The following is a 25,853-nucleotide window of genomic DNA, read 5'->3' as shown; positions in this document are numbered from 1 at the left end:
CGGCCAATTAAACAGAAAACAAAAATTAAGACAAAAGCAAATAAACCTAAAAGGGAAGGTAGGAATCGAGTTGTGTGGACTCGCCACTGGAGTACGAAGTGGAAAATATAAAATTTGCAGATGGCTTTCTTAATCTTAAACGACAGACGTCTGGCGGATTATATTATTTAAAGGAAGTATTTCTTTGAGACAATTCCATTTGTATAAGACATTAAACAGTATAGTTATAGACCAGACATGAAGATCAAAGTGCTCTAATAGTTTGTAAAACGCTCTTTTTACAGTAAACATTATATTAGCAAAATAATTACAGAATACAATTTTAGACATTCTTTTGACAACGTCCAGCCAGAAAGAATAATAATAGAGTAGTCGCCGCGTGACATATCTTCTCTTCTGCCAGCCTGCCCGCGCAGCCGAATACTTCCGGAAACGCCCGATGTCATCGGCTAGGATAGCGGCGCGTAACATCGGCCATCCTGCAAAGTGAATACCAAAGGTATTCACAAAAATAAATTTGAGAAAGCAGAACTGAATCGGATACTTATATTTTAAACATTTTTACCAGTAAATCACTAACTATTTCTGATCGATTAACTCAATATCCAACAACTTATCCATTTTGCAATTAACTTTCACGCTATATGTGTATATAATTTATTTTTCATTAGTACCTAAACCCCGTTTCCTTACTTCATTCCCAGCAACCAAAGACCTTCATTCTATTTATCCAAGTTTACATACAGTTAATGCTGAATACTAGTAGCAATCATAGAATGCTGAGAACCAAACTTAAGTTTAAAATAACACCCAGAACAATTAAACCTTTCAAAGCAAAACCTCCAATTAGTCAGACAGCAGCAAATGAAAAGGAATGAGAAGCACAACTAAAGAACTCCATAGAAGTCGCAAAGGAAGTTAACACACAAGATAATAAAACACACAATAAGGACTTATCAGCACACGATTCATACATATAAATAAGCATACGCAACATATACCAACTCAATCAAATCAATTAATCAAATGGTTTACGAGTAACACAGCATAAAGGCAAGAAGCGTTAGAAAAGTCATAACTGAAATTAATAAAATATTTAAAACTAACATGCGGAAGATTGCCATGCTTCCAGATTATAAACACAGAAAAATGCATTCAAACGACCAGAGGCATTAAGAAAAAAAGACGGGAAAATACAGACAGCGAAAAGAGATTAGATCCCCAGCATAAAGGATAAAAACGGCATAATAGAAACCACAATACGAGAGTCTCTATCAAAGCTACTTAATGCATCCAAGAATTATACACAAGCAGAAATACTACAGAAACAACAGATCCGACCATTAAAGAACCGGTACCGGAGACAATCTCTGAAACATAAAAGTAGTCAAATAAAACTCCAGGTGCAGAGAACATCAGCAATGAACTTCTCATCGAGAACAGGGACATTATTAACACCTACACTCACATAGTTATTGCTCAGTCAAAAGAATAAATTAATTTCAAGTCAGTGGACAACAATTACTATTATACGACTACACAAGAAGATTGAAAAGAACATTTTTTTTATTACTAGCTCTTCTAACCTAATCGATAACATAAGATGTACAGACTCCAAATTAAGAACGGATACATTAGCAACAGAACTGGGTGCACGACTTTCGAGAAGTGAACTCTACATGCAATAAAAGTAAATTAGGAAACAAGTTACATTGTGTTTGAATTAGTAATAACGAATTAGTTGAAGTCACAAATTAGGGACAGAATTTATTATTCCAAGTTTCTTAATCTGAGGTACTTTACCGCTAAAATACAAATTTCTTGAAGCATATTATTGTGGACTGATACATTCGCCACAAAGGCAAGTGATGACTATAATTGATTCGCCGTGTTGGCAAGTTGAAAGTCACTCTGTTATGGAGACGGTTGCCAGAACGAGAATCAGCAAAATTAAGTTTCATTAACAAAACAGAGTTATCAATGTCAACGTTAACCCATTTTTGTAAAATAAAAAATGATATCTGCCATCTCGCGTCTTTATTCAAGAAAACTGATTTTAAATTGAGCAAGTCTAGATTCGTAGCTTTGTAAACTGTGGCAGTGGTTATTCACGTGTGAAAAATGATACAGAAACTGCTTCTGGGCTCTCATACCAATCTCTGAATATGTTCGATGAATGTCGGACTCCAGAGAGCATAGCAACATTCAAGATCAAATCGGACGAAACAACTAAAAATACGACAGAGATCTCGGGATCTTCAAAACTTTCGTTTGTTATAACAGAAAACCAATTGAAAGCGCAGTCTACCCCGTAACTATGAGTCGAATAGTCAGTTAAGCCACGCGTGTCAAGACACTTCCTAAATGGGATATTATTTAAAATATAAGAAACACTAAGAAGACTATAAATCTTAACAGTTTGAATAAATAACTATAGGTCTACAACTTGATGTCAAATATCTATAAAGTCCTCGCTAAAATGGTTCTATATCGCAGGCATAACCAAGACACTGGACCAGATTCAACTAAGAGAACCAGCAGGCTTAACCGTTACCCCAGTGTTTATAAAAAAACTGTCACTGGCGATCGAAGCCAATGTGGAGACATGTGATTTACAATTACACTACTCAAGTACAGCGTTAGCTACACGTGTATGTTCCGCTTATATAAACAACCAGCACAGAGAACATGGCCAACATGGAATAAAACAACTACAGCAATTTTCATATGCATTACACAATGTTGGCAACTCATCGGAACCAGGATTTGTACATAATTTTCGGTAATGTCAATTTTACATTCCGTAAATTGGGCTCCGTAAATAGTATCGATACTGAAGCACACATCCGTCGCTACTTCTACCGAATATGTTTCAACCTTTTTTTTATTATTATAACACTACCTGTAATTTCTCGCTATATAATTACATATATACAAAATGACAATAACTGAACTTTAAATATACTTTTTTTTTAACTATTTGATTAAAACATCAGCTTCTAATGACCCACTAAAATCAGAAGACATCCATCTCTGAAGTATCATCATGACATGAATTCCTTGTGCATGTCTGCTCGATAAAACCACGGTTAAAATATTTCTACAACTCAACAGGTTAACAGAAAAAACTTATCATAAGCAGTATAATATATGTCAGTCGTAAGGTTTTATCTGATATTTTACTTTTTTTTTTTGTTCATAATGTTATTACCAACAATAAACCACCACCACCACCATGGTACACTTCAAAATTGCAAGAATACTCAAAGACAAATACAAATGTTTTTGCAATCTCAGATTACCATTCCCACTGTTTATCAAAAATTGAGCGAAGGTTAACCAACCAAGCTTAGTGTTACAGCTAGTACGGCAACACAATCCAGTATACCATTTCAGAGTCACCATATTGTACCCTTATTCATTCGCAGAAATATTGCTCACATATTGTACCTTATTAGTATACTTAGAGAGCATCAATTGTTCAGAGCCATTGCGTAAGTGCTATGTAAAAATACCAAACATTTCAATTAATAAGCCAGTGCTTTTCAATTTATCCAGAGTCCAAGTACAGACAGAATAGTTTTGTTATCATGCTCCAAACCAGATCAGTGAGGGTATCTGGAACAGAAGATATGTATGTTATATTATATTATTATATTACATTTCTAAACAACAACGTTTGCTCTGTCTTATTTTCTTTACTCTGTTTTCCTAAATTGCATTTATACATCAACACAGTTGACTGGATTTTGGAACCTCGTATACCACAAATCACATAATATTGTACTCCTGCCGTATATTGTAGCTTAATCTCTTTATGTCAGACTGTAAGCTTTCCATGTAAGATTAATGAATTCACAGATATTATATATAGTTTATAATTAAATATAAACACTAAACCAGAAACAGAACTAGAAAAACAGAAAAGAAATTAAGTAAAACAGAATTAATGAAGCAGATCAGTAAAATAAAGCAGTCAAATCAGACAGAGTATGTTCTGACGTAGTGTTACCAGGTGTCTCGATGTGCGCGGAATATCCCGGTTATCAGAGTTCTGGAGACGCGTCCCGATTTGCGACTGATTGGGACATTAAATGTCCCGAAAATCAATAAATTTATCAAAAGACATTATTATCAAAAAATAAACAACACATCACATCACTAGCCCTGTAGGTATAGTTTTATTTTGTTCTGTTGTTTAGACACGCGACTGTACCGTGATCTATGATTCGATGTTAAAACAGAAATTGCAATGAAAACCAACATTAGCATGACTTGCAGTATTTTTTTGTGTTTCGACCTTCAACCTGGATCCCGATTTGTTATACCTGTTGCCCGATTTCAAACAAATAGGACCTAGTAACACTAATCAGAATGCTCATGGCTACAGACAGAATATGATCAGAAGGCTCATGGCCACAGACAGAATATGATCAGAATGCTCATGACTACAGACAGAATATGATCAGAATGCTCATGGTTACAGACAGAATATGACCAGAATGGTCATTGCTACAGACAGAATATGATCAAAATGGTCACGGCTGCAGATAGAATATTATCAAAAGGCTCACGGCCACAGACAGATCAGATTAAATAAAATAAACAGTTACGCACGTTCGCATTGTCAGCCTGAAGTGTTGCGCCACTAATTTGACTTCACATGACTCCAGTCATTCCTGTCTCCAATGATTTAGTTTCTAAGAAAACACCCTCTCCAGTGAGCCAAGCAGCAGGCATAACGAAGTTTTTGTTATGAATGTCGTTAATCGTACTAATGTGCAGACATCAATTCCATATGCATTCCCAACATATTTACTTCAACAGACGTAGACGTTGCCATGGTAACTAAAAATCTGAGAATCTGGTAATTTTAATTTTGGCATTCAATGATTCATCACAGATTTATTCCGATAGTTCTCTTCACATTCGAATTCAATGTAACTTCAAATTATCATTTGTATAATCCCACTTCTGAATGTAAAACGCTCTTTTTACAGTAAACATTATATTAGCAAAATAATTACAGAATACAATTTTAGACATTCTTTTGACAACGTCCAGCCAGAAAGAATAATAATAGAGTAGTCGCCGCGTGACATATCTTCTCTTCTGCCAGCCTGCCCGCGCAGCCGAATACTTCCGGAAACGCCCGATGTCATCGGCTAGGATAGCGGCGCGTAACAAGTTATTGCCAATTGGTAATAAGCCGTTGTCTTAACTGAAATGTCCCTGTGACAAGATGTCACAGCGTCCTTAGACACTGATACATAAACAACATATTATTTACAAAAGATATGCTAATAGGCGCCGTAAAAACGTGTAAATCACGATATGGAAAAAGTATAAAGTATTTTACATTGTAGACTGAGTAACAATCACATCAGCACAACATTTTTGTATGACAATCTTCTCAATGTCCTCTTAATATAATCTTAGATCTTTTTAACTTTCACTTGTTCTGTTATACCGAGTTATACCTTAGTGTCGCAAAGACTGCCCCCAAAGATATGTCACTAACCCTTATATTGAGCCACTTTTCATCATTTGTTCAGCTGTTTCTGCATTTACTTCTGACAATCAAAACATCAAAAAACAACAATATAAGATTTTGTAGGTATAGCAAAATTTATTTAAGCACTAAAAACAATTCCACTTTCAACACAAACCCTAGTCGAATTAGATATCAAACCTTTGTCTACCGTTATTCAGAGCCTAAAATCATGAATCTACGAGGAGCTATTAATCTTGCCAACCGATGTCCGCACGTCTCTCCAAAGAATACCTTTTGAATTATCTATGTTATATTTTGTAGTAACGCTTTACGAATTCCTAAAGAGGTAAGCAGAGATATGTAATGTGGAAGCTGTATATTCCGACTGCCTCGGTGGCGAAGTTGTACTGCATGCGCGGAACGGCAGCGCTCCGAGGTCCTGGTTTCGAATCCCGGGTCGGTCAATTGATATTTGGTTTTTTCTGCTCAATATGGTGATAGGCTTGCCCACATCCTGGGACGGAACACACTCGGCGAAAAGTGGGTGCCCTGGTTGCACCTCTGCATATCCCTTCGGGGATAAATGCGTGATGGTGTGTGTGTGTGTACATTCCGATTGTTTTTTACTCTGTGGTAAGTTTTAGTATGATAGTGTGATACCATGGCATTTGCCGCGTGTGTTCTGACTTATACAAACTAGTTTTATTCTTAAGTTAAGAAATTCTTATTCAAGAACTGAATTGTTATTTTATTCTTTACAAGGGGTTGTAAAAAATGCAGTAAAAAGTAAACAGATCAAAAATTGTTTAGTCTGGAAATTTAACCCAGTACACCCAAATTGGATTACTATCGCGCTCGGAGGCTATACGTTAAACAAAGTAAAAATGTATTATAGTTTTACAAAAGCAAGTAATCCAGTTGGCTTAATACGTCGTACGTCAATAAAAATGTGGCTGAATGCCATAGCTCCGAAGAAGTTTCTCTGCCACTATACATTGAAAATAGGATGTTTGTTCTATGGGGTATTTATGACGGTAAGTCCTTTCAAAGTATTACCTATTTTATTTATTTATGGCACGCATATTATGTAAAGGTGGACTTAATGCTACAAGCATTCTCAACCAGTCAGAGATTAGAACATGGTGGGTGCACGTAAATAAAGTAAAAAAAACATTTAAAGTAGTACAAAAGTAAACAAAATATATAAATATGTATACTATAGATAAGATGATTTATATAAATATGTCTATGATAAATAGATAAAACTACAACTCACATATTTATATTCTTCTAAATAAATCTTATAACCTATAGCTTGAATGAACGGTAGATGGATAAAAAAAAAAAAGTTTTGTAAGAAATTAAATATTAATAAAAAGTAATTTTTATTTTACAAGATTTAATGCCACTACACCTTCTGTAAGAATATATTTATAACCGGCAACGTACACTCACACACACGCCGGCATTGAACTACAAATTTACCAAAATACCAAAAAAGTTTAACTGGCATTTTTGGTTGCAATATTTATTATGGATGATTTTTGCACAATATTAACATAAATAAACACAAGTATACAGTCACATTTATTTACGCAATATCAAAATAACCCTATATAAGTAAAATAGAACTTAGGTCATGTACAAAATTCTATTCAATCTAATCTACACCTTATGCATGATTAAACAACATCCAAATAACATCAGAAGAGAACCCATTATTCATTAGACTCAGGCCTCGAGCAAATACTGCAATCTAAACTGTGTTTTGGTTTATTTAAATATTAAATACATTGAAACGAATAAATGATCTGATTAGAAGTCCACCAGACCAATTTGGTTCAAACAAAGTGGTTTCACATCACTTATAATCATAAAAAAAAACTAAATAAATACTTTGTAGGTGCACGATTTCATTACTAATATTAAAAAAAATAGTTATTATTATTGACTTTGATAATATGAAATTATATATTCTTTTATTTTAATAATACATTTACTAAATTTATTTTTAGGTTAACACTACTGTTTTCAATTTCAACTTTTTTGGAAGTCACAAGATCATTTGAGTTCCTTAATAAACAATAAATACTTCTGACATTTTCAATATTGCTTGAAAATGTTTAAATTTAGAACTAAAATTATGAGCAATTCGCTTCAAAGTTCAAATTATTAAATGGAGTCAATCAACTGATTCTATAACGGGCATTGCTTCTTTCACTATTTTAATATTACTATTCTGAATTCTTCACATAATATACTGAACTCTAGTTGTCATACCATTTATCAGTATAATTTCCAAATCATTACCTTGTTTACCACAATTTATTACCTTCCTTCCGTTCAATTTGATAACATAACCTTTATTCGTAATCGCGTGGTTTATTACATGTAGAGTATGTCATTATCTATTTATGGAACTTACGTGGATTTTTTTAAGTTTAATTTATATTAGTTTATCACATTTATCGCATACTCGTCTAAATTTATAAAGACCAATTACCTCATCAAAATTACTAATACAATAGAATTAAGTTGCATTTTCACCATTAAGTACTAACCTCTGTACCTATGGTTGATGATATCCAATAAGGAAATTTTATTTTTATCGCCTAGTTTAGTTTAACACTAGTGGAAATAGGTTCAATGAAGCTATGTTTTTTGTATGGGGAAGTGCCTAGGATGGAAGGTTAACATGTAAGCTAAAAATGCTAGTAGCGCAGCTATTTAAAAACAGAGTATACGACACACTACATATTTATCGCACGTCTAGTCACATCGTAGTCTACGTATTAAGCGTACGTGTTTCGTCTACGACTATGACGCTAAGGTCCTGGGTTTGAATCCCGGGTTTGGTTAAATAATTGTGACTTCGCTGTCAAATCAAAATCTTAAGGTCTTAGCTGTTTAAAGATGATTGGTTGCTTCCTAACCGAATTTCAGCTACGGCCAATCTCAACGGAGGTCAGCTAATTACGCAGAAGTGCGCTGTCTAATAATTAGATATCAGCAGCATCTCAAATTATGTATATCTTAAGTCACAGCATATGATGGGCTTTGCAGATGAGTTTTATTTACTTAACAACGCTGACTTAGTTGAGAACAAAGTTATATAACAACTCAGGCTTTGTTTTTGATTGAATGTCTTCGTGAAAGATAAGATCCTATTTAATGATAAGATTAATTTAGTAATACGGTCTACAGTTTCGTAAGTTGGCTTCGATCTCATTAACAGAAACTCGAACATCTTTAATGGGAAAGCAGACTTATTCTGAAAATAGTTCTGGAATGCTTTGAATAACTGTCACCTGTACCAGTTATAATTGTTATCCATTTTCATTACTTGTTATAAGACAGTCGAGAAACTGATTAAAGGCATTAATATTGTAATTGAAGATGCTGTTTGAAGCCGTTGCCTTAATTGCTTGTCTGACAAAAGTATTTTGGATGCGGTCAAATTCTATTGTAGCTAGTATTTAGACCTCCTTTGTGTTTGATAACTTTGTATAAAATTTATATTGTATTCTATTGTGAAGACGTTAAAATATATTTTAATTATATCTTACATTTAATATTTTAAAAAGGTTAGTTTTGCTATGATTTTGACGTAATTATCTTCGAAGAACTAGGTTTCTCAACATAAAGGTTAGTTTTGAAGCTGCACATTTACATTTTACTGATTATTCCCTGCGGTGGTAAACTATTACGTTTAACCCTTATCCCCTAATTGTTGCCTGCGGCTATCTATCTAGAAATTCTTTCCATTAATCTAGATAAAATGGAAAATGGAGGCATCGATAACTAAGCAATTATACTTCAATAAAAAGAACAATAATTGTATTTGGAAATACCGGACCATTTACACAAACCGACTAACCATTAAATAACCCAGATGCTTGTGCAATAAAAATGCCATGAGGTCACTCATCAACGTCGCCAAACTCCGAAGAACTTTTAAAATGTCAAAAATGCATATAGGACGTATCAAAGTACTGACATTTTGCTAAATTAATACGGTATCTAGATTTTTAAATGATATCATGACATTATAAATAGCTACACTCTTAAGTACGAACTGGAAATATAAATCTTTTAGTGCAGCTCTTATGGATATAAAAAAAAAATACTCTGTCCACCTGTGAAAACCTGTGTGGTTTGTAGCTTCAGAGAAGTCCGCTAAAAATAGAAAAACAGAGACAAAAATACGTATTTTTATAATTCTTTAGTCATCCCCTTTCTCGTATATTACTATTCTTTCAATGTACATACAACCTGGTTTCGCTGTTTCATTATATTATATTATATCTCATGCTGGTGGTAGGATGTATTTTATTACCACCCGGATAGTGACCAGTGTACACAAGGAGTTGAAATACCCGCAATAGTGGCCCGCTTAAGTGTGTCGCGTTCTGGGATCAGCGAGTATATATCTGGTTCAAATAGGCCGGCATAATTATGTTAACTGAAGAGGGATAGTCATCTATCGTCAATCGAAATTCTACTGGACCCTACTCCACTTACCATCAGGTCCAGTAGGGTCACCAAGCCGTGACAGCATAAAAAAGAAATACCCGACTTCTAGTTCTTGAGTACCGACAACCTTTTCTAATCATCGCTTTTGTTCCAGTGCGTAATGGTTGCCTGCACAATAAGCCTGATTGTGGAAACCTTCAGCCTCTCTAAATGCACTTACTGTTCCACTTCGGTGACAAGTTTCAGCATTACCGCAATCGTCTACAGTATTACTATGGTATTCATACACCTCTGGTTCATATGGGGTGTTAACAAAGTAAGTATAAAGTGTAGGAATGGCAGTTAAGGATTAAGTAACCTTAAAAACAATTTGTGGTAGTTCGTAGCCTTACCTATTGTGTTCATTGCGTCATAAATTTTTTCGTTGTGCATAGCTGTGAGCCACCCAAATAAAAAGAAATTAAATATTTTGTTTGTGTTATAATTCATTATATTGATAGTGGACAATAAGCCTTTTTTACGGGCACAGTGAACTGGTCCAACTTCACCTGATGGTAAACAGAGAGGGGGCCAGTTAGTGTCAACTGATGAGAGATGATTATCACTCGCCAGTCGACACGATTATGCTGGCCTAAAAAACGGATATACGCAGACTAATCCCGGAACGCGACACAATTGCATGAACAGCTGTGGCAGGTTTTACACGTTGTTTACGGGTGTCAGGTACCATCCGGATCGCTACTAATATCCTTCCACGACCCCTTCGCCTCAATCCAACTTTCGTTTTATAGTCTATAGGATCATTCGAAATTTAGTAAAGTATCATCGAAATCTTTTATTTCATAATAGTAATCCAAAATCGTTAATCCCATGTTGTAACTATAAAGATTGATCCGCGTAAATATATGTAAATATTGTTTCTAGTCACCCGTTGTGTGCAAATCAGTTAGTATCGAGAAACCATTGAATAGATTTTTATAATACCTAAAACATAAATTAATTTAATTTATACTTGACCATATGTTTCATAATATTCACGAATACAGATTGCAGCATCTTTGTCTAAAGTAAGTAATACTTGTACAATAATAATATATAGGCTACAAAGTAGACAAAGCTCAACCTTGCACCCAGGTTAGGCATTAATAAAGCTTAGAAGTCTAGAAATTAGAATTTCCAAATGAATCGTTGCTGATAGTTTGACCTTAATATTTCAAAGTATATCATTTAAAATTTCATTGTACACTACAAGGTAACAAAAGCAAATTCTAAGCCGATATAGTTCGTGCTAACATTCAAAATAAAATCGGTTGGACTAAAATGTTTGGTGGTAATTTAACAAAAACAAGAGGCCTAATTGACAAATAGGATGACATAATATTCAATGTAGAATGTGTTAAGAGGAATAGTCTCTGAGGTACAAGGGATATTGAGCTGTCTGTGAAGCCAACTACCTCAGTATAATTGTATTTATTGAATAACGACTGTCTATTTATTTTATTGCATTGACTGTCTTACGGCTCAGGTTCGATCCACAGGTCGGCAAATATGAGTGATAATCCTGCTCACCCTTCAACAGAGGAAAAGCGTGATAAAAAGCGGAAATTATGCCTGGATCTACGAACTGAGACAAATGTATAATTAGCAGATATATATATTTCAAGACAATGTCATGGCATCAAAAATCGTTCGTTCTCTTAATCTGGGTTCATAAGTACTCCTGTGGTCAGTTATTTACCATGATATAGCACATCTCAAATAAAAGATTTTATACGCTTTGTACTTTGAACGTGGTTTAAACCTAATTGGGCTAATTTGATGGTTCATTAGATGTCAAAAAAAGAAACAAATAACATAATATTATTGTACAATGTGGCCGTACTCGCACCAAAGGGACCCTGCATCGGAGTCCTTTGATGTCACAGAATTACTTTCTGTATTCTTTTTAACATTATTTTATGATAATTGTAATGTTTCTTGAATCAACAATTTTGTTCGTAGTTTAAGGGTACTTTGTTGGCATAGTGTGTGTATTCCTCACACTATTGAATTTGGCGACAAAATGTGGTCCTCGTGGAGGGAATTCTTCATTTTCATACAAATTATAACATCGTAGATATAGACGTCATCGGAACTCCGATACAGCTATTGCTGGGTCACGTTTTACAGCTACGATGTAGTGTGTGTTCTTTATGCGTGTACAGCAAAATGAGCTACTGTACCTGATGATAAGTGAAGTGGAGTCCAATTCCAGCAAAAATCCTAATTAAACATTTCAGATTTTTTTATCATTTATAAATTATGAATATGGTTCTCTATGAATGTATTCCTGACTGAAAGTATACTGTTGTTGCTGCGACGAATTCTCTTAGATCAGTAGTAATGGCATTAGGTCGTGTAAAATGAAAATTACTTTTGATTAATATTTATTTTGTTCCAAACTTACCTTTTTTTACCACTACGGTTCGAATAATTTATTTTAAAGAGTTATTTTTTTTGGCTTTCAATGATGAGACGAGCTTGCCGTTCGCCTGATGGTAAGCGACCGGTCACAAACAATAGAAACACCATCTAACATCTTTAATCACAAAGTATTTTTTGGTATTCCACTGCGCTCGCTATCCTGAGACACGAGATATTAAGTCTTATTATATCCAGTAGTTACGCTGGCTACAATGTCCTTCAAACCGGAACACAACAGCGACTACACACTGCTGCTTAGCGGCAGAAATAGACCTGTGGTACCTACCCAGGCGGACTCTGACATATGAGAGTACCATCAGTATTTTCAAGATAACTATGTGGTTCCATTTACTAAAGCGATATCAAAATTACCTAGAACTTTATGCACGCACAAAATATTTACAATATTATTACACTTACTGATGAGATAAGCCGGTCAATAATATCCGGTGGGTGTTGTTCTTCCCATGTGAGGTCAAGGATAATGCATGTTATCAATACATTTATTATGCACAAGATTTGTTGTTTACATTAGTCTGTTATTAAATATTAAACTACTAAATGATTGCCTATAGTGTAGTTGTATTGCGTGCGCAGTACGACCACCGCTCCGAGGTCTTAGATTCGAATCCATGGTCGGGTATATCGGATTTTTCTTCTCAATATCAGCCCGGTCTAAAATCGTGTCCGATGTTGTAATAGGTTCGCTCCCTATCACATCACGGGACGGAACACACTAGGCGAAGAGTGGACTCACGGATAAAGGTGTGGTGTGTTTTTTTATTTTTCTATGATAACGATTGTCCATCTTTGTAACCTACAAACATATTACGTTCTAATCGGATCAGTTTTAATAGCTATATAGATAAAGACACTTCCACCACCACGGCTATCAAAGCTGCCCATTGATTAGAACGCCTGCCAATGCATAGACGGGTTTACCCCGAAGACGGTATTGGACACCCTACCTTACATCTAGGTCTAATTAGTAAGTTTATTTATCATTTCTACACAAGGTTGAATTGTTTATTTCCAGAGGAAGTCATCGGTGGTGATCAGCTGGCTGGTAATCACTGCGATGTGGATGGCGCAGGTGTTCTGTTTAATCATCGTTCTCTTGTGCATCTTCATTAGGCAGTCCAAGCCTATTGCCTGGACAGTGCTCGCACTGCTTTGTACGAGTAAGTACTGTTGTTACTAGGCAGGTCTCTCGTATAGGTACCACCTCAATGTCTTCTTATTTCCGAAGCAGTGTCCATAGCAGGTTATTTTTTTAGAATATATTTGTAATGTATTTATCTAGCTTAACTAGCAATTTTAATTAGGTACCGACCCCAAAATTTGCATCCAGTATTAATCTGTTATGTGAAATAATTTTTTGGTTTTCAGTGTTTTTTGAAGGCGGTATAATTTTTTGTTAAAATTATCTTTATTTGACTCTTATCTTAATAAGCTGATGTAATACTTTGACTATAAACTATCAATGTTTAGTAACAATTCTGTCGATGCGGCTAGCGGCAGTCACAATATAAGTTTCATATCTATTTAGATTCTCATATAATTTGATCTGACTACAGACTAAATACAATTGATTTCAACTCTCCATTTCTTTTAACAGGAGATCAATTATTTATCCACAAAGGATAAATAATTGATCTCTTGAAAGGACACCTGCATACACCCACCTTAATAAAGCTTATAATATAAATTGCTAAAAGTGTTAGCGGCAACCCTATTGCCATACCAAGTACAAAATAGACGTTGTAATATCACCCACATAAGTAGTTGAATAAATTCCAAATTTAAAATTTTACTGGTGGTAGGTGTCATGTGTGAGAGTCCGCCTGAGTAGGTACCACCGCAATGTCTATTTCTGCGGCCAAGTAGCAGTCTGTAGTCACTGTTGTGTTCCGATTTGAAGGACATTATAGCCAGTGTAACTAGTGGATATAAAGAGACTTAACATATCACGTCTCAGGATGGCGAGCGCAGTGGAATACCAAACAATACTTTGTAATTCAAGATGTTGCATGGTGTTTCTATTGTTTATGGGCGGTTGTGTCGTTTACCATCAGGTGAACGGCAAGCTCGTCTCGTCATTAAATAAATTAAAAAAAAGTATCGCTTGTACACTTTCGTGTTCTTGGCAATATACGCTTTTTCTTCACTAAAATATAAGAGATTAACTTTATCTTAAAATAAAGAAAAAAAATCTATTAAACTTAACGTGTATAAGCGATTTAAAGTTTTAAATTTGTTTAGCTTTGTGGCTTACTGTACATACGTGAAGTTATAATTTCGTTTAAATAATTTTGTACATAATGTACATTTGATCAGCGCCCCGTGGGCGTATTTGGAACTAAAATACGATAGCATAAACATTGGGCCATGTACACTTCGAATAGTAAATCGAGTAACCATGATAATAGTCAGGGGCAGCCCTAAACGACGCGGAGCCCCAGGCGAAAACAAAAAAAAATACGTGAGGCCCGCGGGCGCACGAAAATTGTTCCCCGGTTTTAACAGCTTTATCGGTAAGATCGTAAAAAAGGATTTCCAAGGCACTGCGCGAGACCTCGGGTAGTTGCCCAGTTCGCCTTCCCCTAAGGCCGCCTCTGGCAATAGTAATCTCAAAATGTATGGGAATTGGCATGGCATTACGAATCTCTTTTTGACGTATAGTATTGTCAAACGAATATAGAGAAATACTTGAACGTTAACTTATTAGATACTGTAACGTGTAACGTTACCAATTATACTCACATATATACTCTGTTAACGTTACTAATGTCTTCTATAGAGTCTGTGGTTATAATGTGAATCATTAACGCCCTCGCAATTAGAACTACCAATGAGCATCATCATTGCATTAAATTGTCATTGCACTGACGTACGTCCGAATGGCGCCTGCATAAATAGGCGTGCAACGCGACCCGCCGCCTTTTTGAGCCATTATCTTTGGCTGTGGCACTACATATTCACACACGTCGTTGTTCCCGCTAGGGTTCTTCTTCTTCTTCTTCTACGGCGCGCCTTCTTCTTCTCTCTACGGCGTGCTTTTTTCTTCCACGCCGTGCCTTCTTGCACGGTGCACTATCACGGTGCCGTAGCAGACGGACGGGAGAGCTGCCTCCCGACCACGTCCAGCTGCGCACCACCATCGTCGGGTGTGCTGACCCCGACCGACTGCCGGCGAGCTGCGGCCGGAGCCGACCACGTGCACACTACCAACGTCGCGGGAGCTGACCTCGACCACGTGCACACCCTGCTCACCCACGTGGCCTTCCAACTGACCGGCGAGCTGCCGCCGGAGCCAACCACGTGCAACATCTACGTGCCGTTCGCCTGAATCGGAGTTCTCCAGGCCAGTGACTCGTGTTGCATAACACCAGCAACCAGTACCGAGTGTAACGCGGAGGTGTAAAAATAAAGCTCGTTCCACGTAATTACCCTGAGTTTTCAATTGTCTCCCTTCTAACTATCTGCGGGCAGGCTCCCAACCGCCGCAATACGAATACTTGTAGCAATTCTTTATTATTTGTGCTTGGGGTACAGATGATCTAACACATCCCGTAGGTTTTTGACAACGGTCGGCCCCAAATATATAGGGGATATTGTGTTATTCACTACATTCTATTATGAGTATGAAGGTTTCGTTTTCAAATAAATGACAGCCATTACTGGACTCTATTACTAATGGTTTGTGATATGTTTTTAACTGTCACGTAGCGTAGTGAATCAATGATATATTTCGGATTTTATTGCAGTATTTTGTAACTTTTTTCACGACGTTTTGAAGACTTCGCAGACTTCATGGTCACGGATCGGACTGAGATGTTGATTGTCCGTAAAGTCAGTTACATATTTACCTACATTTTACAATTATATATTTTTATTATTTAGGTGATGAGGGCCAGTTCTACGTAGTATAAGCTCACAATGTCTTGAAATCTGGCAGTCGGTCTCTCATCTCTATTGAAATTTGGTCGTTTTTAATTTCAATAGCCTTGTCATCAGTATATTTCCACTCAAACCATCCAAAGCTGGAGACAAAATTATGAACTACAAAAGGTATTTTTAACCCTAATTATAGAGACATTTGCAAATGGAAAAACCAGATAAAGCACCATTGATAAAATTAAATGGGTCTGGCATTATAATATACAATAAAGTAAACATTTACCATGTGGTTCACATTTTTGAAACGCAAAAGAACCAACTCCCATTAGAACTTAAAGTTATTAGACCACAAGTTCCTCACTAACCTACATGCAAAAGTTTCATTATTAATGACCTTTTAGACTTTGAGTTGTCAGAAGGCCGCGGTTTGTACTAAGACAAGCATAAGTTACAAACGTATCCTTATTATAATGTTTGTATGCAGATAGAAATCTCTGGAACATCATCGTTAATGATGGATGATCTTAAATTGCTTTCAAGTAGAAAAATATCAAACTTAAATACAAGTCGGAAACAAGAAACGTCGGAAGAAAATTACAATATAAAAACCGTTAAATAGTTTTATATTATTGTCTAACGCTCGCGTAAATGTAAAAAAATATTATTAAAACCAAGTTTTACAACCTTTATAACCGATTTCAAAAAGGAGGTGACTCATATATTTTTTGTGTTTGCCGTCATTTTTTTTATCTAATTGAAATGATTAATTTTGTTTACCTACAAGGTGGTCCCAATGTATTATTCCGCATCAACCACAGCTCAACGTAGTCCACAAAAAATTCGAACCCGGCCTGTATCTAGAAAATTTCTGCGCCCTTCATCAGGTCATTGGTCCACCTTTTGACGTCCAACGCTGCACTTAACGTTGATATTTATTTTCAAACTCTTTTTCAGGTATACCGCTCTACGGCTTGCTAATCGGCTACGGCTACTGGCTACAATTAAAAACTGAACAGCACAGTGTATCTGTTACCTCGTAATTGATTTATTGTAAACGTACGAAATATATTGGTATTATGTTTTTTTGTCTGACATCTTGTCGTTTATATTGAGAAGCTGTTTCCGATGACTGTTCACCACCAGAACAAAGTAAATTGTCACTGGAACAAACATTTTCATCAAATTCGCAAAAATACATAGAGTCTTGTATATTGTGTCACGACTTAGATTTCCGGAGAACCTCCCCCCCCCCCGTATTCTTCCCTAATCCCTATTTATCCTACCCTTATCCGTATTCTTTTCCCTACTCTTATTATCCTTCAGGAGGATATCAGTGTCGATGATTGACAATATAATATCCTCGAAATAAACTTACTTTCAACACTGAACAGCAGTGGAGAATGGTGAAATTTTCCGAAAGAGAATCCGACACAACATACAGGTACTAATATGCCTAATTGCGGTCTTAAAATAGTTCTGATTATAATAAGATTCTACAGAAATGCTACATAAAGGGAAGCCTGCAGGAATCGGGATATATAAACCCTTCGCCACTGCTGCACAGTGCTGTATAGTCTGAACCAGCTTTGCCACTGGTGCACGAGTTAATAAAAAACAAAACAATGGATGGGACGTAATAGAACTTACACATATACCAAAGCATTCCTAATATGACGATAAACACCCTGTTCCTCTGTCTCCTGGACGTATACACTAACGCGAGGAGGATCATCATCATCAGCATCACCACCACGAAGATCACCGCATACCATATCCATATGGTGCAGAGGAGTGCGTCGTCCTGAAATTGGTATCTGGTTTGTATTTAACATCACCTTTCGTAATTTTATTTATCTATTTATAACTTCATATATAAATGTGTGAAGGTGAACTTCGTGCCGTTTCCCTTATTCACTAGTCAACCTTAGGGTGGAAATAATCATGGCTGATGCATGAAAGGTAGGGGTAGGTAGAGATGTACCTCACTCACATTTTGACAGCTATGTTGTGTCTCATGTAATAGGCAGCGAACCTGTCGCCATTTATCCGATCTGTAACCACATATTTCTAACAATATAATTTTGCGAGCAGCACGAGATACAGTTCTTTTGCGGAGCTATTTTTCCGTCCTTAAAAGGTCTTGCTGTTATGCGTGAAAGTTTTGTAGAGGGGTTCTTCAGTACAGATGCAGTATATGGACACCTGTGATATACCATCAAGCAAAAGACTCTGTCTAATTATTTGAAAAACATAATACCTTGACTAAACCAAATAACAGAACAACATTTGCCGCGAAGAACAAAGCCACCAGGATCCATATAGTGACGAGCAGATAACTCATTGGTACGAAAAAGGAACACCCATAAGCCATTGGATGGACCTAGAAGGAGAAAAAAAGTAGAGATAAAATTTCAGCAACTTTGACGAAAATTGACTACATACATACGTAGTATCACGTCTCTATACCATAGGGGTAGGCAGAGACTATGGATTGCCACTTTGCACGATTCTGGCATACTTCTCTCGCTACCCCTACCTTCATCAATCTTTTCATGCCCATGTCCATTGCCACCAGTTCAGGGTTCAGCGTACTTCTGACTTGGCCTTTACTAAGAATGTCAGATATCTGACATTCGAAAGTTCGGTGCCGCCGAGCCCTTCCGGCTCTTCCATCTACATTCACCTTATAAATTCCCTTTGTCAGTCTCATATCATCCATCTTCTCCAAATATCCAAACCACCTTAATAAAACTATTATTATTTCGATTTAGAATGATTTAATTTACATTCCACTAGGTGTAGCTCGCAGCTCTGTGATAGGATTAAACTCACATTGCGTATTTTGCCAAAATTAGACCATATATTAGTTCCAGATTCGTTGTATCATTATGGCAAAATTCATTCAAACCGTTTAACAATTTCTGCTTTTATGTCCTAACGTACAAATATCTTCACCAAATTTCTCATTAGACATTTAAAATGAAATAAAATAATCGATAATCACTAGGACAGAGACCAAAGTAAACAAGCAACACAACACTGCATAAAGTCATACTGGATATGTGTTATCTAATGCATGTGCCCGAGGACGATATCAACATTGCAGTCACAGTGGCATTCAGTTTTCCGCTCTCATTTATAGTTTATTGGAGTTCATGATATTATATCAGTTATTTATTCAATATTCAGTATTTTTACATATAAGTGACTTATAAAAAAAAAAAAAAAAAATTGACTGCTAAAAAAATAATAACACACCTTAAGCTTGGCATGGTCAAATAAAAATTACAGAAGTACCTAAATAAAGCATGCCGGAATTCAAAAGTCCATTCATTCATTTCTACTCGTGAAGTCGTTATTAAATCAAATCCAATCACTACGAACTTCGACAACGACATTCATTAAGATTTTCAGTAAAATCAAATTCATAAACGAAGTTAAAATGAGTAAACTGTGTCACTTGACCGCTTGAGCCACGAGTTTTAGACAGGGAAAATTAGTATAATATTTGAAATAAAATACTCGTAAGTGTAAAAAAAATTATGAAGAAGGAACAGAGGTGTATGTAAATGGTGCACCTACTTTCGTCGTGTGTATTCCGTCCCATGGTAGGGGGCGAATCTATTACCATATCGGGCACAAATTTCAGACTCCTGGCTGATTCGAAAAAAACCTGATATCACTTTTCATGACCCGGGGATCGAACCCGAGACCTAAGCATTGCAGTTATACCACAATACAGCCACGCTAACGAAGCAGTCAGTTTTTACTTACGTTAGAACATATAATGTATGCGCCCGAATAGCGACCACCGTACACAAGGTGTAAAACCCGCCATAGTGGCCCACGGAAGTGTGTCGCATAGTAAGATTAGCGTATCTTATATCTTTTTCGTATATTATATATTTTTCTATCAGGTCTCTCTCGTCAAATAGTACCCTAGTATTTGGACATCGCTCCACTACTATCTTTAGGCGTAGTCACTTTTCTGAGCCCGTATAAGAAAAAGTGAAGAAATTCTCAGGTCATCGCTCGCGTCCCTTCCTTACATAATACATTATATTCATTTTCAAACCAGACCCTGGTTTGTATATGTTTGAAAAATATATCTGGCGTGAAAAATGGGGCCAATACCCACGAGTCCGCAGGAGTAAATGTCACTTCCCAGAATTAACATAAAGATGCCATCAGAATACGCTGATATTCGGAACCGCACATAACTTCGCGTATCGCGTGAAATCATTTTTATAGCTAGAGGGTCGGAGTTGCGATTTGAATTGTGAAAAAGGTTCAATTTATTGATAATATTACTATCATATATCACAAGATAGAACAACAGATTCAGAATGGCCAAGTAACTCAGTTTTGTAATTTCCAGTTCAAAGAAATGAGGGCTGCCATTTGATTATTCGTGGCGTTTACCATTCCACGCGATACAACTAGTAATAACAATCATACCTTAGCAAATGAATTCTGTATAAAGAACGATAATACTAGTGCAGGTAAAGACATAACATAAAATAGAGTAATATAAGCAGTAAGTTGAAATTACGGAATAAAAGACAAAGAGTAAAGCAGTAATTTAAGATTTTAAAATTACTGAATAAGTAAATAAGGTAATTAATCATAACAATTAAGATACGTTACATATTACTCACAATGCCAATGGCAGCAATCATCAACGATCCAGTTTTTAAATCTATCCCAAAAAAGGAATCCACGTCAGGCAAATCGTCCAGTGCAGTCATTTTCACTTCAATTTGTTTATCTCTTAAAGCAATAAAGTTATAATTTCAAGAAGTAACCACAAAAACTTTGTGTCAAAATAATGTGCATATTTTGACATATTGACATGTAAGGAATTTAGTAAAAAGGTTTCATTTTTTTCATTGTCATGTAATACTGCAGAGATCTTACAATAAATAGTAATAAATCTATGGTCATTAAAATAAGTGGTACCGAGTGCCTTAGTAGCTTCTCACATCTACAGAAATCCATCTAGGGAGGTATCTACCATGGCATTCTTCATTCTACCTCTAAGCACTACGTCATCTTCATCATTCACATGAAATCCACTACTCAACATAGGCCCCAAAAGATTTCTAGACGGTATTGTTAAAAGCGGCCTGTATCCAGCCGTCGTCTTTACCTTTAACCGCCATTCCAATTCCAATTTGTTGTAATAAATCGTTTTTAAGCATCATATCGTTGTGGCTAATAATATTATGCGGATCTACATTACATTGCGCTCTCGGAGAAGTCTGATTTGGCATTTAATGAAAATTCATATACTTAGTTACTTTTATTGGTGGTAGGTCTCTCATATGTGAGATTCCGCCTGGGTAGGTACCACCGCAATGTCAAGCAGCCAAGCAGCAGGATGTAGCCACGGTTGTGTTCCGGTAGAAAGCACATTGTAGCCAGTGTAACTCCTGGACATAATAAAACTTAACATCACATGTCATGGGATGGCGAGCGTAGTGGAATACCAAACAATACTTTGTAATTCAAAGTTTAATGGTGTTTCTACTGTTTATGGGCGTTCGTATCGCTTACCATCAGGCCAACGGCAAGTTCGTCTCGTCATTCACAGCAAAGAAAAAACAATTATAGTACTGGGATTTATGTATAATATGTGTTACAGATATATCAAATTTGACGGTCGAATTTCGAGCACTTGACGACCACTAGTATAAAATAATGTACCCTAAAATGGTGTATTTGAGTTATTCATTACTTTTAAGTTCATTTGTTAAACATCTGTAATAACTATTGGCCTTATAGGAAACTTTCAACTTGTCGCTTATAATAATAAAAATCTTTCTTTACTTTATTTTTCTTCATTAACTTTGTTTCTTAAACTTTATTGAAAATTAAATTGGCAATATAATATTCAATGTTGGAATATTTATTTTGCATAAAATAAGATCTCAATATACTGATAAAGAACCTACAGAATATTATTTCTTAATGTCTTATGATAATACAATATAGCATTGGATTTTCGCCTTATTTGATAACACTGGTAAAGAACATGAGCGAATTATAATTAAATGCTTTTAGCGGCAACTTAACGCGTAATTTTTAATGTTCTACTGTATAATTAAGTAGTAACTCTTTTAATCTATACTATTATATAAAGCTGAAGAGTTTGTTTGTTTGTTTGTTTGAACGCGCTAATCTCAGGAACTACCAGTCCAAACTGAAAAATTCTTTTTGCGTGGGATAGCCCTATGTTCGTGGAGTGCTATAGGCTATATATCATCACGCTATACCCAATAGGAGCGGAGCAGTAATGCCTAATCTCAGGAACTACCGGTCCGAACTGAAAAATTCTTTTTGCGTTGGATAGCCCTTTGTTCGTGGAGTGCTATAGGCTATAAATCATCACGCTATACCCAATAGGAGCGGAGCAGTAATGGCTAATCTCAGGAACTACCGGTTCAAACTGAAATTTTTTTTTTGCGTTGGATAGCCTTTTGTTCATGGAGTGCTATAGGCTATATATCATCACGCTATACCCAATAGGAGCAGAGCAGTAATGGCTAATCTCAGGAACTACCGGTTCGAACTAAAAAAATCATTTTGTATTGGATAGCCCTTTGTTCGTGAAGTGCTATAAGCTATATATCATCACGCTATGACCAATAGGAGCAGAGCAGTAATGGCTAATCTCATAAACTAGGAGTTTGAACTGAATAATTCTTTTTGTGTTAGATAGCCCTTTGTTCCTGGAATGCTATAGGCTATATATATCATCACGCTATGCCCAATAGGAGCGGAGCAGTAATCGCTAATCTCAGGAACTACCGGTTCGAACTGAAAAAATATTTTTGTGTTGGATAGCCCTTTGTTCCTGGAGTGCTATAGATTATATATCGTCACGCTATGACCAATAGGAGCGGAGCAGTAATGAAACATGATGCAAAAACGGGGACAATTTATTAGTTTTGAGAGCTTCTGTTGCGTGCGCTGCGTAAACGGTTAAAGTTATACAACAATAATGTATGACGGGATTGTTCCTCTTAAAATGTTCTACAAAAATATATTATAAAACAAAGTCCCCCGCTGCATCGGTCCGCCCGAACGTGTTAAACTCAAAAACTACCCAACGTATTAGGATAAAATTTGGTATGGAGACAGTTTGAGACCATGGGAAGAACATAGGCTCCCGGGAAAATATATATCGTGACTTTTATAACGGAAAACTTTAGCCCGAAAAACTTTATAACGCGGGCGGAGCCGCGGGCAAAAGCTAGTTCAAAATATTTTACTTTAGTATGTTAGGTCAGCGCGGCCTATTCTGTCTGGCACATCCGTCTGTTTGCAATTACAGTCGTTGTAATCGAAGGACAGCTTTGATAGCCACATAGGTAAAGGCGACGAAATATCCTATATTTCCTAAATCAAATATGACGGAATTGGACCCCCCGACCTTACAAAAAGTATTTAGCTTGTCTTACTTATTAAGATACGTCAAAGTGACGCTACTGCGCCTAATGGCAAGCGGAGTCCAGGTAGTGTGGACTGACGAAACATAGTAACCTTCGCCTGTCGGTACAATTATACCGCCATGTTTGAAATCGAATATACAGGCTGATCCACGCGACACACTTACGTGAGCTAATATGGCGGGTTGTAGACCTTGTGTGCGATGGTTGCTAATCGGACTGTACTTACAATTATGCCGCCATGTTTGAAATCGAATATACAGGCTGATCCACGCGACACACTTACGTGAGCTAATATGGCGGGTTGTAGACCTTGTGTACTATAGTCTAATCGGGCGGAACAGATGCCTACCTAAGTAAACAAATTATTCTAAAAAAAATTAATATCTTACCCACAGGTCTCAATATGGTTTAAAACAAAAACAAATACCGGCCATTGTTATAAAAATGCCGATAAAATTTTAATAACCAAAATTTTCCTTCATTAATTAGCTTTCTTTTTCATATTAATTGGAGGATCGTGTTTTTACAACGAAAATTGTGAGGTATTTTTCATTAATGTGTTCGTATTATTTTAATTATTAATTTTAAAAGATTAATCCTAATTAATATTTAATAAGTTTTATTTTAATTAATATAGCGACACAAAATTATCTCTTAGGCTCAAATTAATAATGTGGAATTATAAAATTTTCAAATATAGATTAGAAGTGTTTAACTTTTAATTATAAAAAAAGTTTTTCATATTTAGTTATTGTTCAGATGCCCACGTGTTAATTTATGTGAAAAAAAGGTTTCCAATCTTCGACATCTACAACTAATAATGGTTAAAATTCATTCATACGACGAGCTTATTATTTCCATAACATGCAATTTCCGACATCGATATGCTTTTTAGGTCTATCAATAATTTTAAACGTTCCATTATAAAATCTTTAGGTGAAAATTGATTTGTTAACTCTGAATCAATTTTTCTGCATAACTTTACTTAACAATTTGTTTTCTTTAGAATGCGATTTTATTTAATTTCGTTACATACCTATAACTGTATTTTAAATGATGTTATTGTTTACTTTTTTCATACCTGTGTTATTTTATTGGAAACTTAACTGGATTTTGTAACACATTCTTTTGTTATTTCGATTTGATATTTTTTGTTTTTTTCTCAAATATTAAATAAATAATTCTTGTATCTGCACCAACTCGGAAAATAATAAATAATATAGATACACCATTAAATTCGCCAAACACCCTGTATGAAGTATAAAGTAACTTAATAATTTTTCATAATATTTCATAGTTTTATCTAATTTTGAAGCGTCGGGAGAATATTATAATATAAAAGTATCAATCTCGATATAATCTGCAAGATATTTTTATTTTAATTTAATTGGTTAATTCAGCGCAGTGTTTTCTTATCAGCTTAATCCAGTTTCATTTTAAAACGAAATTAAATGAAAAACATTTTCAATGAATTCTTGTTTCAGAATTGCTTGCAGCTAGAAAATGTCGAGTTTCAATTGCATTCTTAGACTGGGAAATTAAATTTTGCACGACTTATTCAGAACGCTGTTTCATTAAAATCTAGTATTGTTAGAGTACAATTTTTAATTTTACAACAAAAATGGCTAAAATACTAGGATAATGATTTTTTTATGTTTACGCGAATGTTAGACATTAAAATAAAACTATATTTCGGGTTTTATCGCGGTTTTTATATAAAAAATTTCTCCTGAAGTTTCGAAGACTTTGCAACCTTCATGGTCACAGGAAGGACCACGACCTTGACCACGATAAATTCAGTATAATAGTTTTATTTTAAATACTAGAATAATCATTTTTATACAAGCATAGCAACGTAACTACTGGATCTGTTGTGAGGGTGCTTGTAGAATTTTGATTGAAGAGCTATGATTGACCATTATAATAATAATATCAGCCCTGTATTATATACTGTCCCACTGCTGGGCACGGGCCTCCTCTAACTAGTGAGAGGGATTAGGCCTTAGTCTATCACGCTGCCCTAGTGCGGATTGGTAGACTTCACACACCCTCAAAATTCCTATAGAGAA

The 25,853-nt window shown here is 35.7% G+C and overlaps 2 protein-coding genes across 2 annotated transcripts; one reads left to right on the top strand and one right to left on the bottom strand.

Annotated features, from left to right (window-relative positions):
• The first annotated feature begins 6,387 nt into the window (after nucleotides 1-6,387).
• On the top strand, nucleotides 6,388-17,539 carry LOC115449230. The gene is made up of 4 exons (XM_030176976.2): nucleotides 6,388-6,528; nucleotides 10,122-10,283; nucleotides 13,467-13,611; nucleotides 17,285-17,539. Exons 1-4 carry the CDS (start codon nucleotides 6,442-6,444, stop codon nucleotides 17,368-17,370), a joined length of 480 nt encoding a protein of 159 aa, XP_030032836.1. The 5' UTR covers nucleotides 6,388-6,441; the 3' UTR covers nucleotides 17,371-17,539.
• LOC115449229 lies at nucleotides 17,354-21,191 on the bottom strand. The gene is made up of 4 exons (XM_030176975.2): nucleotides 20,989-21,191; nucleotides 18,588-18,710; nucleotides 17,978-18,131; nucleotides 17,354-17,490 (listed from the first exon to the last, which is right to left on the bottom strand). The coding sequence occupies exons 1-4, from the start codon at nucleotides 21,076-21,078 to the stop codon at nucleotides 17,405-17,407; spliced, it is 453 nt and encodes a 150-aa protein (XP_030032835.1). The 5' UTR covers nucleotides 21,079-21,191; the 3' UTR covers nucleotides 17,354-17,404.
• Nucleotides 21,192-25,853: the final 4,662 nt, after the last annotated feature.

This window comes from Manduca sexta, chromosome 11 (genome assembly GCF_014839805.1).
Source record: "Manduca sexta isolate Smith_Timp_Sample1 chromosome 11, JHU_Msex_v1.0, whole genome shotgun sequence".
Lineage (NCBI taxonomy): Eukaryota > Metazoa > Arthropoda > Insecta > Lepidoptera > Sphingidae > Manduca > Manduca sexta.
Note: the sequence above shows the minus strand (reverse complement) of the source record. Positions and strands in the feature narration are given on the sequence as shown.

What these genes read in the sequence shown, in the direction of transcription:
- LOC115449230 (XM_030176976.2), top strand. Translation starts at nt 6,442, where the DNA reads ATGTGGCTGAATGCCATAGCTCCGAAGAAGTTTCTCTGCCACTATACA. An exon ending in TCTATGGGGTATTTATGACG is followed by an intron (nt 6,529 to 10,121) that starts GTAAGTCCTTTC and finishes CTTTTGTTCCAG; the next exon opens with TGCGTAATGGTTGCCTGCAC. An exon ending in TCATATGGGGTGTTAACAAA is followed by an intron (nt 10,284 to 13,466) that starts GTAAGTATAAAG and finishes GTTTATTTCCAG; the next exon opens with AGGAAGTCATCGGTGGTGAT.
- LOC115449229 (XM_030176975.2), bottom strand. Translation starts at nt 21,078, where the DNA reads ATGACTGCACTGGACGATTTGCCTGACGTGGATTCCTTTTTTGGGATA. An exon ending in TGTTATTTGGTTTAGTCAAG is followed by an intron (nt 18,132 to 18,587) that starts GTATTATGTTTT and finishes TACCAATTTCAG; the next exon opens with GACGACGCACTCCTCTGCAC. An exon ending in AGGAATGCTTTGGTATATGT is followed by an intron (nt 17,491 to 17,977) that starts GTAAGTTCTATT and finishes TGTTTGTTCCAG; the next exon opens with TGACAATTTACTTTGTTCTG.